This window comes from Tyto alba, unplaced genomic scaffold, assembly GCF_018691265.1.
Source record: "Tyto alba isolate M040663 unplaced genomic scaffold, T.alba_DEE_v4.0 Super-Scaffold_2, whole genome shotgun sequence".
Lineage (NCBI taxonomy): Eukaryota > Metazoa > Chordata > Aves > Strigiformes > Tytonidae > Tyto > Tyto alba.
The window spans coordinates 38,210,528-38,227,905 of NW_024881282.1; the positions used below are offsets into that span (position 1 = coordinate 38,210,528).

The 17,378-nt window shown below is 35.3% G+C and overlaps 1 protein-coding gene across 13 annotated transcripts in view; it reads left to right on the forward strand.

The window, feature by feature from the left end:
• ANKS1B (ankyrin repeat and sterile alpha motif domain containing 1B) overlaps nt 1-17,378 on the forward strand; it is a 437,905-nt gene that overhangs the window by 57,747 nt on the left and 362,780 nt on the right. For 10 of the 13 annotated variants that reach the window (XR_004409587.2, XM_033010256.2, XM_033010249.2 and 7 more), the window contains 2 exons: nt 7,461-7,757; nt 15,517-15,592. Coding sequence is in view for 12 of the 13 variants with exons in the window: in XM_033010256.2 (XP_032866147.1) it covers nt 7,461-7,757; nt 15,517-15,592 (373 nt within the window). In the remaining variant the exon portion in view is untranslated. Of the gene's footprint in view, nt 1-7,460; nt 7,758-10,443; nt 10,565-11,330; nt 11,374-15,516; nt 15,593-17,378 lie in introns of those variants that run through there. The other 3 variants (XM_033010258.2, XM_033010253.2, XM_033010252.2) reach the window with 3 other exon arrangements.

Consider the following 17,378-nt stretch of genomic DNA (forward strand, 5'->3'; position numbering starts at 1 on the left):
TTTGAAGAAAACATTAATTCAAAGTAGTCAGCCAAATTATAGAATTACCTTTTTTATTATGTTTCCACATAAGTAAAGGTGAATTTCAGTTGGAAGTCTGTAGATTTGATTTTGATTAACACTAGGTAATTTGCAGCAGAATTTTTCCCAATCACTTTTACAAAACTTGTCTTTTTGAAAAATCATTACTATCTAAATCCAAGTATTCTCTAAATTATGGGACAATGGCATCTTTATTTGTCATCATATTGTTTTTATATGATAAAGATATTCATTAGAACATGTTCATAGAATCATAGAATCACAAAATGGTTTGGGTCAGAAGTGATCTTCAAAGATCATTTAGTCCAACGCCCCTGCCGTGAGCAGGGACATCTTTCTCTAGATTAGGTTGCTCAAAGCCCCATCCAACCTGACCTTGAACACTTCCAGGGAAGGGACAGCCACAACTTTGCTGGGCAACCTGTACGAGAGTCTCACCACCCTCATCATAAAAAATGTCTTCCTTATATCCAATCTAAATCTACCCTCTTTCAGTTTAAAACCATTGCCACTTGTCCTGTCACTACAGGCCCTGATAAAAACTCTCTCCATCTTTCTCTACAAGACCCCTTTATATATTGAAAGACTTCAAGAAAGTCTCCCCGGAGCCTTCTCTTCTTCAGGCTGAACAACCCCAACTCTCTCAGCCTTTCTTCATAGGAGAGGTATTCCAGGCCTCTTGGCCATTTTCGTGACCCTTTTCTGGACCTTCTCCAACAGGTCCATGACTTTCTTGTGCTGGGAATCCCAGAACTGCATGCAGGACTCCAGGCGGGGTCTTATGAGAGCAGAGTAGAAGGTGAGAATCACCTACCTCAACCTGTTGGCCATGATTCATTTTATGGAGCCCAGGGTATGACTGGCTTTGTGGGATGCAAGCACACATTGCCAGCTTGTGTCTAGTTTTTCATCCACCAGTATTCCCAAGTCCTTCTCTGTAAGGTGGCTCTTAATCATTTTATTACTGAGTCTGTACTGATAGTGGGGATTGCCCCAACCCACACACAGGACCTTGCAGTTGGCCTTATTGAACTTCATGATGTTCACATAGGCCTATTTCTCAAGCCTGTACAGGCCCCTCTGGATGGCATCCCTTCCCTCCAGGATATCAACTGCACCACTCAGCTTGGTGTCATCCGCAAACTTGCTGGGGGTGCACTCCATCCTACTATCTATGTCATAGATGATCATACTATATAGTGTTGGTCCCAATACAGACCCTAAGGGAACATCAATTGTTACTAGAATGTTCATTACAGATTAGAATACAGAAGCTTAAACTGCACTGAGAAGGGAAAAATAGAAATGGACCAGGATAGCATGCAGTAAAGCATTTCAGTACCTCAGTGTCATTTTGTTGTAGATGTAAAGAGAAATGTAAAGAAACATAGTAGTGCAACAGGGAGACGGAAATGTCCAACTATGTTATTTATGAATATTTCTCCTCTTAGAACTGATACTTCTAGTTTAAGTAAAATACTTCTAGTTTTACTACATTTCTGTTGCAAATACTTGTAAATTACTTGTATCTCTTAAAAGAGTTTGATAAACTGAAACTTCTGACTTGACTGAGTACTCGACTTGATTTTATTGGCAATTGCCCATGCACTACATTTTCTGTGTTCAGTTTTGATTCTGCAAGTAGCCAAACTCTCTGGTATTATTACATAATTTCAGCATTCATACTAAAATGGGTAACTTTTGATACTCACTGGACCCATATTCAGAATTTCATTCAGGTTCCACTGAAGAACATCATATCTCCCTAAATGCCTTTTTATATTTGTTTGGTCTCATTAATATTGCTTGGAAACATTTGTGCAAGTGCAGTCCCTTTTCAAAATTACAGTTAAACCCATTCTCTATTCTGTGTTAAAAATCATCAGGGGTCCATATGTCAGAAAATATTCCTAGACTTTTGGCAGACAGCTTTAGGCATTGGTGGAATATTATTTTGTGATAGGACAAGACCTCGTGAAAGAAGAAAATCAGTCAGGAATGGTAGATCTTAAAAAACTCCAACAAAGTTAGAGAAACACATCCAGTGATACAATATAGAGCTTTTAAATATCTGATAGGTTTGAACTCTCAAGTTTCTAAATTTTTGCATGTAAGCAAAGTTAGGAATAATTCTTCATCTGCGTACAACTACAGTTGTAGCAGAATAAAAAAGGAAAATATTTAGTCTTGCCTTAAATGCTTGAATTTTTAAATCAGTTTTGAAAATATATATGGAAATATTAGGGATGCCAAAAATTCTAATGCTTGATTTTGTGTTTAAGAGAATACTTGATAAGGAAGTTTATGGACTTTTTATTTCTTTCATGACTTTCAAGTTAGACAGGATCATTGATGATGTGTGATAAGAAGGATGTCATTAGTTATTTTTCCACATGAACTTTAAAAATCTGCACTGTGTAAAAACCCATTTCATCCCTCAAAAAGAATGGACAATAAGTCACAATGTTGTTCCCAAGAGCTCTCTGCATTCTTGGCTGTGTTTCTGTTGCAACATTGTTCATCCTTTGCCCTAGACATCCAGGAAAGCACTGTAATTCCCACTGCTACTTGCTGAATCAATCAGGCAAACTTCCTTATTTTTTTTCCGAATGATTAACTTGTATTGGTGGAACATCTCAGGAAATTGCCTTCTTCCTGTTTTAATAGATGAAGTAAGACCGTCCTGAGATCATTCCTTTCTCTGTCTTGGATATATTATTTTTTTATTTTTTTCCTCTATTTAATTTTTTAATCATTAAAGTCTTATTTTTGTATCTTTTTTTTTCTCTCTAGTTGACTATTCTTGAGTATACTGAATATATAGATAGACTTTTTCAAACTCTCGCGTTGCTCCATCCTTTTTTAACTTAAATTCTTTTTTCATAACTGAGGCAATAGCACAAAGCTTTTAATAAAAAAAAGGTCTTGTTCTGTTATTTGACATTGGGATTATGTGACAAAGAAATGGCTCAGTGATTTAGGAAGTCTCCCTTTTCAAGTTCACCATCAAAATGCTTAGATAATAAAGGAGTTGAGCATTCTTTGGAAAGGTCTGTAAAATGACTCCTTGAGAGTCATTATTGCTTGTACAGTACTTGCATGGAGTTTAGGAGCTTTAAAATTTGCTTGGCAAAAGTAAAGAACTACACGACTGCACAGTAAAAGTCCAAAATATGCCCACTGTTTAAATAGTGGCATCACAAGGACCTACATAATACTCATGAGAGCCATTCATTCTCTTGATACCTCCTGTACCTCTTCACTATCAGACTGCAAAGCTACAACACTTGTTTCTTATTTGGTAATCTGTCCTCTAATGAGTAGACCTTAAGGTATGTTCTACATTTTGCTGTAGCATGAGTTCTTAGTAGCTAAATGGTGTCGTACAGCCTGTAATACTGAATGATGCAATTCTGTGAAGGCACAATTCAGTTGCCAGCAACAGAAGTCTGAGTTCTGGCTGTATGTGGAAGAGAACAGATTCAGAGGAAAGCTAGAAAATCAGGACCATGCCCCTGAAGAGACCCATGTAACAAATAACAAAGAAGAAAATTACAAAAGGTTAAAAGCTGAATCATGAGATGACTTCCTTGTTTCTGAAAGAGGTCATTTGGGCCATATGAATAACTACTTGATTAAAATATTATTAATTATGAATATTAGGGACTTCTGTTTTATACTATTTTTGCATAATATTGGTCTACTCTTTTTATCTTATAATTTGTATGTCTTGGTTCTGATTTCTACATCTTTCTTTTTCTTGATTCATTTGGTCTTAGGGCCTATCTTATATTTTCTAATATGTAATGAAGTATCTGAAATTTCTAAAAACATTCTAGTCTTTTTCTTCAGCACTAGTTGCATTATTTAGCCCTTGAATATCAGTCACAGTGGTGACTTGCATGCAGACATTTGTGTTTTCGTAGCAGGTTAGCTGCTCACAGCAATGAGTGCTAGTGCATAAACTTTACTCCAGAAACAACTGTTTACATCTGGGACTGAAAATGTAGGCAATAGTAGTAAATTATTATTAATTTCTTCAAGAATATTTTTTCACATCTTCCAAATATTTCTTCAAAATAATAGGCTATTTTAGAGATGTGAGGACAAACAGTACCTTAAAATCAATGGATTTTAAGCTAACACCTGGGTTAGCTTTGTCTGCACAAAGGACAAGTTAGAAGTAACAGCATTTTGGGGAGCAAGAAAATCGCATAACTTCAACTCTTAAAATGTCATCATATGCTGGGGCTTTTCTTTATTCTTACTGTATGTCTTCTATAAACAAATGCCCTAAGGAGGAAACTGAGACGTCCATGTCCATCTTTCCATGAAGGGGGAGAAGAGGAATATAATGTTTCTTCCAGTTCAAGAAATACACTGTTATAGCCTCCTCTATCTCAGAGGCCTCTCTGGGGAATGCTGAACCAACTGTGTCTATCTGGTAGGCATTCCCTCCTTTCCTAAATGTGAAGATGGCAGACTCTGTCAAAACCTACTTAAAAACTCTATCCTCTCACCTCAGTATAACCTCTTCCAAGGTGATTTATTTTTTGTAAGTAGTACTAAATTGTCAAAGTGGATAAATTTAGAAGGCAGTTAAGCAAGTTTTAATTTCCTCTCTGAAAGTTAAGTCATTCTTTTATACCTGAATTGAGTTGATTAATTTATATTTTAAAGAGGGAAGGATGTTGTATTACTAAGTTTTAATTAGGTAGTATCTCACAGCTCTGATAACACAATATGTACAGTGCCTGTTCTGACTACATATGTGTAGGTGATTTAATTGCCACGTTTGTCCAGGCTGGATTCTTCTATTTTATTTCAGTGATACCTAGTTCTTTTTAATTTTGAATCAGTTTGATTTGTCATTAACTGAAGTGTAGCTTTTATGTTCAGTGTTTAATTGAACATAATTTAATGTTAATGTTTAATGAACAATGTTAATTTGAGAATAATAACATTTTATTCATCTTTAAAGATGCTTTTATTAACCATGCTGTTTTAAAATATGCTTTTCTGTATGTCCTTGCATGAAGATTCAACTGGATATTCTTTATTTAGAGGCAGTAAATTTCAGTTTTCTGTGCAGCAGCAGTGATTTGGACTGGTTGGTCTCTATGTGTCTATATCTGTGGCTGAAATTTCGGCCAGTCACCACATTTTCAGAAAAAGGCCATAGCAAATTTAACTTCTATGACTCTTTGAAAATTCAGTCAGAATACTTATAAACTACAGTATTAGACCATTGTCACAAGATTCCAGATACTTTATATAATATCCAGAAATGCTTGAAAAAAAATCAAACATAAGCAGATATTGGATAGATAGACATATCTATCTGACAATTGTAAATGTGTATTTTTCTATTTACCTCACGGAATGTTGTTATAGCTATACATCTAATTTCTTTGTGTAACTGTTTCCATTGGATATGTAAATACAGCAACTGTAGGCACAAATTACCATAATTGGCTATTTTAAGTGCAATTATCTGATTTTCATACTTAATTGTGGTAATTGTACACAAGATTAGACTGCAATTGCCTGTTCATCTATGCAGTTCTGTCCATGAAATATTGAAAATCTAAAAATAAATTCTAATAAACTATGCTTGTGATTTGTGGGTATACCACTGTACATAAAAAAAAATTGCTTTGCCCAGTGCTGTGTAAAGGGTATGTTAGAAGTCACTAGAGCACAAAAAGCATAACACAGGTAGTTGATAGATCACCGTAGACATGGTGGTCTGAGTAATGCACAATGATTCCAATACTTGCTAATCATCAAGCCCTCAAGCCAATGGAAACTGCTCCACTTTCAACCTGGCTCTTCTACGGCTTCTGTCTGGCAGTTCAGCAGGAAACCCATTCCAGTCTCTGGGATCTTGCCTGGTGTTGCAGACACCTGAAGAGTTTATCTGCAACATTTATTTATCTGAATGTATTGATCTGTCTCTTCTGTCTCCCAGGTTCATCTGAGTCATTTTAAATTACAAGATGAGATGAAAATGATAGCAATGTTGTTAAAACCACAAACATTGTGGTTAAAACCACAAACGTAGAATTAGAAACACTGATACCAAAAAGAAAAAAAAAGTTCTTCCCCTTTCCACCTTTCTAGATATTATGTGCAACATGGATTTTCTTATCCTGGCTATCTTTTGAGTGAGAGGCCACAGCCTTATTTCTCTGATTTTTTCACCCCTTCTGTCTTTCAAAAGACAAATGTTTCTATTTTCAGTTCTCTGTCCCCAAAACTTTATTTAGTTGTTTCCTTGAGATACAACCTATGGATTCAGATTTATCTCTTCTCCTTTTTTTGGAATTATAGTTCCACCCTTCTCTAGTATCTTTTCTGGACATATATTAATTTTCTATTTCTTTATATGACACATTAGCTTATTGGCTTTCTACTTTTACAGCATTTTCAAAACTGTCACAACATTTTATAAATCATATATCAGAAGAGGTATTCAGTGTAGGTACTTTTAAAATTTATGGTGTCTAGCCCATTTTAAGGCTTCATAGAGACTATGTAAGATATATTAGTAATATAGATGGCATATAGAATTCAGAGCGCTCTATAAATTATTTCCTTCTTCTCTGCCTGAAGTTATTTGTCTGTTGGGATTTCAAATATACAGGCAGAACTGGAAGAAAACAATTAAGATACTGCTTATTCTCAATATTTATTATTAAGATTATTAAGAAGTGTTTGTGGAAAGATTTGAGGGGCATTGCTTTATAAAGCAAAAACTTATTCATTCTACAGCATACAAATATTCATAAGCCTTAAAACACACACATACATCGCCCTGGAGCCCTGAGAAGACCAGCTTTTTACGTGATATGCTTAGTCTTTCTAATATCTACAGGTGATATTTTGTCTTCTTCCAATCTGTGATTGTTGTCTTGATAGTAACTTTCATAGTGATATATGAAACTAGTCTTGTGCCTGATACATTTTCATTACACAGTTTTTCTCTGTAATCTCACTACTGTAATAACAAACTGCTATGGTTTAAAATCAGTTAAACTGAAAAGAGAGACTTAAGTGTAAGAGTATTTGTAAGAGAAGGATTCAACTATGATTTCAGGAACAGTTGAATCAAGGAGAGTTACAGATTTCAGCATATCATGAACAACAAGGTTTTTTGGGGCATGTTTTTAGAAATAGATTGGGAACAATGTGGACACATAGAGACCTGATCTGCTTGAGAACCACAAAGCTGAAGTATTAATGTATTATTAGTAAATTTTTAGTGGTGTCATTCTGAAGCATTTAACATACATTACCATACATTATATTGCAAAACCTCTTTGTGTAATAATCTCATGAAGGCAATTTATAGAAGCCAAGCAGTTCTATTGTGTGATTAAACATGATTTTCTGAAGCTTTTGTTTTGTTTTAACAGAATAATGAAAATGAAACAGCACTGCACTGTGCAGCTCAATATGGTCATTCAGAAGTAGTTGCTGTTCTGTTAGAAGAGCTAACAGATCCTACAATAAGGAACAACAAACTAGAAACACCTCTGGATCTGGCAGCACTTTATGGACGTCTGCGTGTTGTAAAAATGATCATCAAAGCATATCCAAACCTGATGAACTGTAATACAAGAAAACACACTCCTTTGCATCTTGCTGCACGTAATGGCCACAAAGCTGTTGTACAGGTGCTTCTGGAGGCTGGAATGGATGTCAGCTGCCAAGTTAGTGTGTAATTTCTATCTTCCCATCTTCCTTTCCTCCTTTCTTTCTTTGCTTTCCTTTATCATTATAATATAATTCAAATGAAATAACTTCTTACATTTGTTTTTTTAAAATACACTTGCGTTTACTTTGTTAAAAATGCTGCAAGGTGATATATAACACAGATTTATTGTTTACTACCTAAGTGATGTGTTCAAAGGGATAAATTGAGAAATGCACATCTTCAAAGCTGAGTGTATGTTTTAATGTTGTCTTGAGACATGTAGATACACAAATCATATTGACCTTTTGTGTAGGTGTGTGTATATATATATATTTTTTTTTTTTTTTTTTTACAACGTTGGCTTTAATGATACTAAGCTGACTTAATGCCCTTAATGGTCATAGCAACCTGAAACAATGTTTAATTGAGAACTCATTTTTTCCGGGGTTATCCCATTCTAAACCCAAAGTTACTAAGTAATAATAATTTTGATTTTCTGCTTTTCTAAACACTTCTTGTATAAACCTAAAAGAAAATTCTATGGCAATACACTCTTGCAGCTACTGACTCCAACCCGATAGCTGTTTGGTACACCTAGTTCTATGTACAGTAAGTTATAAGGTGAAAAAGGGGTAACTTGAAATAAAAGAGACGTAGATAAGAACGGATAAAAGGTACAGCAGCAGTAAATTTTATGTCCAGTTCTCTGTACTGGAAAGTGTCCAAGCCTATTAACTACAGAGGACCTGATTCTGTTACGTGTGAAGTCTTGCCTCAGTCTTATGATTTATCTTGATTTGATTGATGGCACTGTATTAGAGTTTAAAGTGTATTTTTTCTTCAGATTTAAAGTAGCCTTCTTGCTGTCTGGGTATATATAATATGCTTTGAATTAAGGTTGTTTCAGCTTTATAACTATTTTCAGACAAACAAACCAAACAAACATAATTACATCTATTTTCGAGTCACATCCAGGCATTCTTTACCAATAGGTGACTTATTAAATCTTGTGAACTTTGCCTAAACTTTGACTAAGTTTTATAACCATTTTAAGCTTTAGGTGCATTTAATCAAACACCTTTATACACATAATTCCCTTTTATATAAGAAATTGCACCTGGATTCCAGACACTTTTGTTATTTCTGAATTCTTCCATCAACGTCACGTTTTTCAACTTTTGAGGAAAAGAATGTGAAGTGGGAAAGAAAAAAATTAAAAAACCCGCAACAAAGCAGACAGAAAATATTGACATCTTTTAAGATTAAAAATGCATATTCTCTAATGCCTTCAAAGTGAAAATGTGGTAAAATTATTTTGCTGCTTTTATTAGCTATAGTATCTTTTGAGTTAGCATTATTACTTGCTTCAGACTGTTTCACACCGAAACACTTTTTTTTCTGTGATTTGCACACTTTGTATTTGCCTACCATTATGCTTCTGATTTAATTTGATTCTGATTTTCTTTACTAGCAAATGATACACTTATAAAGGTTAATACAAGCAGCTCTTTTGTTTCAGCTGTCCTTTACTATTACTACATCTTCAGTAATTTAGAAGAGTTTAATGCTAAAGCAACACATAATGGAACCCTTGAATACATGTTTCTGAATGGATAATTTATCTTCTATCTCTAGCAAATGAATGAGGAAGAAGTCAGAAAGAGTCTGATGCCTGAATTGTTGCTTAAGAAATAGATTAATTGAAGAATAGTCTCTGTCGTGACAACTTACAAACTGATGGTTACATGAGGATTGAATATTACACAATGCTTTTATGAAATGTGTTCTTCCTCTTATGTAATCTAGATAATTTTAGCACTACTGTGAATTCTCCTAAGCCATTTCTATCTATAGTTATACCAAAAGTTTTTTGCTGGTCTTTAAAAAATACAGTTGCTGCAAATTTTTTGCAATCTTCTTTTAAGAAATGGGAGATTCTTTTAGTAATGATCATCTGTTTGACATCTACACTAAAATTCTAAGACTTTATTTTTTAAAATTCTAATTTGTTTTAAATAATTTATATTCTTATTTTTCTTAATTATTCTTCGGCAGGGGGATATTTTTATTTTACTTTATTTTATCTTATCTTATTTTTTGCGCTGGGTAATCTTGTTTCTTCTGCGTTTGTCCTACTTGCCATAAGGAAATATCATTTATTTATTTTCTCACCGGTATACATATTGTCCATCAATATGTTTCTTTTCATTCAGCATCTTAGCATATTGGCAAGTTGGCTCTGTACATATTGTTAACTTATTACTTCTATAACCTCTGAAAAATTCTTTGTTGATGATTACTGGCAGCTTATTAAACTGAGCAGAGCATACAATATCAGCCTGTTACTTTAAACTGAACTCAGCTCTTTTAATATTAATTAAATTGCTCTGCATCACTGATTGGGAAAGAACAATACACAAAGTATAATCCCATGTGGTAGAGAAAATTGTACACATTCATACACATTAAATAAATTCAGCTTATCAGCAGAAAAGAGCTCTCAGAATGTTGAGAGACAATTATAGAAGTAGCCTATCTGCTATCACTCTGTAATTGTAAATATTTATTTGTTTAAATGGGAAGTTTACTTTAGCCATGTTATCTTTCTCTTCTGTACTCCCTGAGCACTTTTAATCATAGCAAATATTTGGACAGCATTTAATTTTTGATTGAATTAATCACACATTTTATTCATTTCCCAGGTCTATCCAATATCCTTCAATCTGAAATTATTTAGAAGTGAGCAATACAAATCTGCTTCATCTCTTTATGCTTTGAAGTTTTCATTTAAATTGAAACATATGAAAAATACACAGGTTTTGGGTGAGTGATAGATTTCGGGCCCTCAGTAAAATAAGATACTGCACAGTTCAGTGTGTTTCATGTAAACAGTAATTTGATAATTGTAAATACCTCAAAAACTTGGCCCCTTCTGCTTATCCAACTTTCATCTATCCCTATTTGCCTTCCCTGTCTGTTCCAGTAATGATGGCGATTTCCATTGATTATTACTGTAGTTCTGCAAAGAGCTATGCCCCTTCCTTTTTGCTGTCACTATGTATGGAGGATATTCTGTGAATCAATTTGCAAAGCTACCATTCCATTGGGCAGATTATATCTGAAATCCATATCAAAACTATAGTAAACTGCCTACAAACAAGGACAAGTGACCTAATTACAAGCTCTTGAATATTTACATGGTTAAAAAATCTATAATTAATAAAACCCTTGATGATTTTTGTGAGCCTGCAAATTGTACGCCAAGTTGATTTTTGTATCCTGGTGTTCCTACTGACAATGTCCTTCTATCCTTGTTTGCTTTGTGTGTCCAGCTGTGACATTGTACCTCTATTTAGGTGTAAGGTACTTGAGGCAGGGACTATTTTATTATATGCTTAGTGCAATTTGTGCTATAGTTCTGTATATTTCATATATAGAAAACTTATTGCAGAGAATCAATATATAATCTGTTGATCCAAACTCAAGCAGACTTTAGCACGCTGTGTTCATGAAAAAATACCAGGATTTTTTGCATTAGGTATCACTGTGGAAGAATTTCCAAATATAATGGTAGTGTTCACTTCTCCAGGGAAGTAGGATCCGAGGCAATGAAAGCTTCAGGAGGTAAAGTGGTAAATACTGTCTATAAATCTTAAGTTTGCTTGCTGTAGTATAGAAAATTAGTGTATTAGCACATAGATACACTACTATGAGTGAAAAAGTTCTACATAAAACCTCTAGCACATCTTAAATAATATATAGAAATTATTTGCAACTACATTTTTTAGTTCTTCTGATTTGTGTAACATGCTCTATTGCACCAGAAAAAAAAAAATACAGCATTATTTCTATCTTCAAGTAGTAGACCACATGTACATTTACAAAGAGATATATATCTACGCAGCCAGTCCTCGGAGTTTCTCTTGACCCTGTTCATCCTGACGCTCAAGATTTTCCCTATGCTAAAATGAAGTTTGTTAACTGAACTCTCTCTAACGAGGACAATTCTGCCTTCTGGACAATTTTTGGGTCAAGGGATCTGATTCGCTCATTAGTTATTCACTACTACCATGAAATCCTGCCTAGGGCTTTTAAGATTTACGTCAGCATTCATCTTTGTGACATCTCATGCAGGATTGCACGTCTGAATTTTACAAGTGTGCTTTCAATCTTCCATATTCACAGACTGATTTTAGTTCAGTTTCATGGTAATATTTACCCTCTTGCTCAGAAAATCACCTATATAGTGGTCAGATTATTCCACTGTTTATATGGTATGCCTTTCAATTTCCTCTTTTGAACAGACTGATTGTAATATATATCTCATTTCTGGGATATGGCATTCATTAGCATTGTCTGATAGCTTGGAGTTTTAAAGCAGAACGCCCCAGAATTGAGGGCAGTGAAGACTGCCTGTAAAGCACTTCAAGGTCATCTTCAGATATGACAGGAAATATCATGGTAGAACAGACCAAGAAGCGAGAAAGTATAAAATGAAAAATCTGGCATTTAGCTTTGGATTCCTCTCCCAACACTGTGAATGATGTATATGGGTGACTTAAGTTTTTCTACTCCCTTTATACATAGCAGAGCTTTTGTTCATTGTTACAGAACTATCTTCTGGCTCTCAAGTTGCTCCTAGGTACATCTGTATACCCTAGATATCTACAGAAAATTTCATCTTCCCATGTTAGTTTTCATTCCATTTCTTATGAGATATACGCTTTCATCAAGAAAAATATTACTTGCTTTTCCTCCAGTGGGGAATTTTGATCAATAGAAACTGACTTCTGCCAGTTCTGACAACTAACATATCAGGATCTTTTCCACCCCTTAACTGAGAAGTCTGAGGATAGATCCTCTTCCTTGTCCTCAAGGCTGTTGATTCAGCATGCTAAAACTTTTTCAGTGTCAGATCACACCACAGCAGCAGATTCTAAATAACCGTTGCCACTAAAGTATGTCCTTTTTTCCATTAACAAAAAATACTAATTTTAATACAGAATTATCTCTATACAGAATTATCTTTCTAATTTTTTTATTTAAAAAAATCTTTTATACAGAATTATCTCTACAGTTTTAGTCAATGTGTAGCTAGTTCCCATCTCTGCAGTTCATCCTCAGTAAGACTAAAATTTAGTGCTCAGGCCTCCTATAACGTTTAAACCTCTGTGGGTTTCATTGTTGGTGTATACATCACTAATTATTACCCCATGGAGAATCACAGAATGGTTGAGGTTGGAAGGGAACTCTGCAGGTCATCCGGCCCAACCCCCCTGTTCAAGCAGGCTCACCTAGAACAGGTTGCCCTGGACCGTGTCCAGACAGCTTTCAAATATCTGCAAGGATTGAGACTCTACAACCTTCCTGGTCAACCTGTACCAGGAATCAGTCACCTGCACAGAAAAAAATGCTTCCTTATGTGTTTCAAGTTTTCGCCAATACCTCTTCTGTCACTGGACACCACCAAGCCTGGATTGGTCTTCTTTACACCCTCCCTTTAGATATTTGTACACATTGATGAGATTCCCTGTGAGCGTTCTCTTGTCTAAGCTAAACAGACCTAGCTCTCTCAGCCTTTCCTCATAGGAGAGATGCCCCAGTATTTTAATCATCTTAGTGTCTCTCTCCAGTAGCTCTGTATCTATCTTGTACTGGGGAGCCCAGAACTGGATGGAGTACTCCAGGTGTGGCCTCACCATTGGTGAATAGAAGGGAAAGTCACCTCCCTTGGCCTGCTGGCAACACTCCTCCTAGGGTAGCCCAGGATACTGTTAGCTTTTTTGCCGCAAGGACACATCGCTGGCGCGTGTTCAGATATGACAGAATATGTTCAACATTAGTGAATATATTCAAATACAAGAGAGACATTACTCTTTTCTTGAAACAGTGAGTAATGAGTTGTAATTAAGCCCCTATTTTGGTGTTCTTCTCTGGCAGGTTACCATGCCAAACTTCTCCCCATTGTGGCTTTTGAATTTCACCACGTGTCTTTCTCAAGTCAAATATTTTGGGAGTCAAAGCTGTACTTCACATCCTTGATCATGGGAACTCTATGTTAATAGTACCAGGTCAACCCAATAGTCTCGAGGTTTATTCATGTCAGTAAGTGATGAGTCCAAAGGAAATGCCATATCCACGCAAATACCAACGAGGATAATAGGCTGCCTCAAAGCCTTTTCCAAGTTTGCTAGTGTCAAGCCTTTTTCAGTAACGAGACCTATAGTTATCAGTGACTTTTCCAAGAGTTGTTCCTTAAGCTCTTCGTGTACCTTTGTGGTTGCACTGTGTCATTGCAGAGTTATCCAGTGTTAAAGTCAATTGCAGTTACTGGAAAACTCCTGTAGATATTGAGTAAAGGATTCTGAAACCAGCTCTAAGTAAATCTGAATGTTTAGTCTTCTTGTTCAGAATAAGCCTGTGACTGTTCATCTGGATTGCTTCTGAAAATGGAAAGATTAGAAATTGTTGTAAAATATGTATTTCATATATATATATTCTCTCACTGACTTCCTTCTCCTTTCTGTTATACTGTTAGTATACCTGATGTGCTGGATGTACATGACATTGAGCATGCTTTACTTTATGCGTCCATGTACTAAATATGAAGAAAGATAAAAAGTGAGTGTTCCTATTATGGACATAACAAAGACTTTTCAGGCTCAATTGGTAAGACATACGTACACTTACTGTGTGCTCCCATCCCATCTCAGGATCTCTGATTACTTCTAATTAACCTGTCATTGCATTGCTGTAACAGTGGTGCATTCTGATACAGCTAGTAAATAATGAAACACTATTTTATTTCAGAGTTAATTTTTTTGTGTGTCTCTAGTCTTTCCATGATAGCAAGCATGATAATGGTGCTTTTGGATATAATATACGAAAAATCGAATTCAAGCAGTAAAACCTTTAACATTTGCCCACAAATAAAAAACACGCAAAATCTAATTTACTATCAAAAAAAAAGATGAGCCAGAGGTTCAGTGAGATCTAGTAGTGCTTTAGCTAGTGCTAATGCTATTGTATGGAAGAGCATTCTGTTCAGATTTTTCAGGAACAGGCAGCAATATAAAATAGAAAGAAAAGTAGCTTGTTAAGAGAGGTAGTTTGTTTTTCAGTACTGTAAATTTTATATGAGCAAAAGTCCATTCACAAATAATTTTGTGTCACAGAAATCTGCAAAATCAGGTTCACAGACATCTAATGCTGTTGGAGGTGCTATAGGGTATCCAAGATATCTGTATGGGGAAGATGTGATGCAGATCAAATGTGAGCATCAACTAGAACATCAGCTGGATGCCAGGTGGGATATCCTAGGGATATCTCTCACCATGCAACTGAATTGACCTTCTAGGGTGTGATCGAGTTTCAGATTAAAACACCTAAGTGTAGATGTCCACATGTAAACTGTCTGACTCTGCCGAACAGCTATATACAGTGATGGTATTGGCTAGATTTTCACTGCCTATAGTAGGAGTTCAGAAATTTTACACAAATGCAGGCTTGTTAACTAGGAGTTGTATTACATCGCTACTGTATTTTCTTATATAGTTATTAATTTTTAAAGTAGAACTGACAGCATTCATGTTGGTATCTTGAATAATTAAAAAAATAAATGATGGTAGTATTTGTTCTTGTCCATTCAATGTTTTTTACATGCAGATAAAATAGAGGGTAAAAATAAATACTTCTTTACTAAATGTATTCTTTTCAAAAGGATTAACTGGTATTTTAATTTGTATTTTAAAGGTCACAATATTTTTTTTTTCTAGACAGAAAAAGGGAGTGCACTACATGAAGCAGCCCTGTTTGGAAAGGTGGAGGTAGTACGCATTTTGCTTGAAACAGGTAAATCTGATTTACAGAAAACATTGAACAAATATTCTTAATATTCCTAATCTGGTGTATGCCACCTCCTGTTTTCATTATACAAATTACTGTTATCTTCCTCAGCCTTTGCAAATCTAATCACATGTACCTCTCCTTAAAAGTGTTCTTTTAGAGTAAGAAATTACTATAGTCAGAGAACAAAAGGAATGTTTTCACTAAGACTCAGAAATTCCATATCTGACTCAGTGCATGCCACTGTATTCAGAGAATAAATGTATTCTAAGAACAAAATGGGTAAATAAAATTTTGTTATTCCCTCTGAAAGACATCCAAGAATATTCTTTGATTTAGAGGTCAGAAGACTCATGTTCACATTTATTTCCTCCACTTAGCTATTCCTAAGAAACATACCATCCTGCTTGCTCCTTCATTTCCTGGATAAACTTTGAGTGCCTGTGAAGAAAGGGGAAGGCACTGTGTCTCCAAGAATTGCATTTGTCCTGAAAGGTCAGGAGAACAGGGATACAGGGTCCCAACAAACCCATCTACTACATAATAAGATTTTCAGAATTGTTGCAGGTAAATTACTCATCTAAACAACTGTCTTCTCAGATAAATGAGAAGACCAATGAAAATATCTAGAAATTACTTCTCTGGAATACATGAACTTCCATTGCACTGAGAGATCTCATTGATGTTTATTATCCGTGCTTGTGGGGTTATATATTGCAAAAGAAGGTATGTCCTACTCACTGCTCCTCATCTGAATCTCAGCTACCACATACCTGATATGAGATCTATTTTCAGAAATAAAAGTCCTTCCAAGACACTTTCCTGTTTGGATGAATAAGAAGGAGGCAGAAAGGGGTCTTCACCTGCCCTCAAAAAGGCAGGGCCTTTTTATACTAGTTCACCTTAAAGAGGAAGGATGGGAGAACATCACACAAACATAGAAAGCCCTTAGACCACAGATAAAGAATACCTCTTATAGATTAGTACACATTATAGCCTCTGCCAGAGTACAATTGTACAAGACACTGGATTAGAATCTTCGCTGTAAACTCCTTCAAACCCAAATGCTCTGCACTTCTGCCTTTTTTATCTAACAAACCCCTTTTCTCTAGTTCTGCTTCAAAAAAGACTCAGAAGATGTTATAAGTAGCTATTGCAAAGGAAAGGTGTAAGTTGGTGTGTCTAGCCTCTGAAAATCAGCTGCCACTGATAATTAGTCCAGCAATATTTTGGCTTTATTTTCAGTGAGAAAACAAATATCTCTTTCTCACAAAACAAATTAGGAAATTCCATCAGGTCAGGAAATTACAAGAACTGCCTTCCATGCTTCCCGAATGTCCTTATAAATCCTGCTTCCTCTGATTCCCTCTATTCAGCATCCCAAGAAGAATCTCATTCTGTTTGTTCGGACCTTTCATACCTTTACTTTTTATGAAAGTACATCTAAACTAAAAAAAAAAATTCAGTCTTCTACCATAAGGCAAACATTTCCAAAGTAGACCTTACAATACAAAGGTGGAGAGTCATGCAGTATCATGTACAACAGGTTCTCTGAGACCTATCGGTTAAGGATAAACCTCAAATTTATTTATGGTTATGTTCACAGTTTGAGCCAATTACTTTGTCAACAGTCTGAACAGGCTGTGAGAAAATGCTCTGGCTGTTCACAGAGCCCTTATACTACATATGAGTGTTTCAGTCTACTGAGTGCATGAATTTTGAACATGTTGCCATGAAGTACAGAACTTTTAAGGTTAATAACTTTTTCAGTATTGTTCACAAAACACGTACT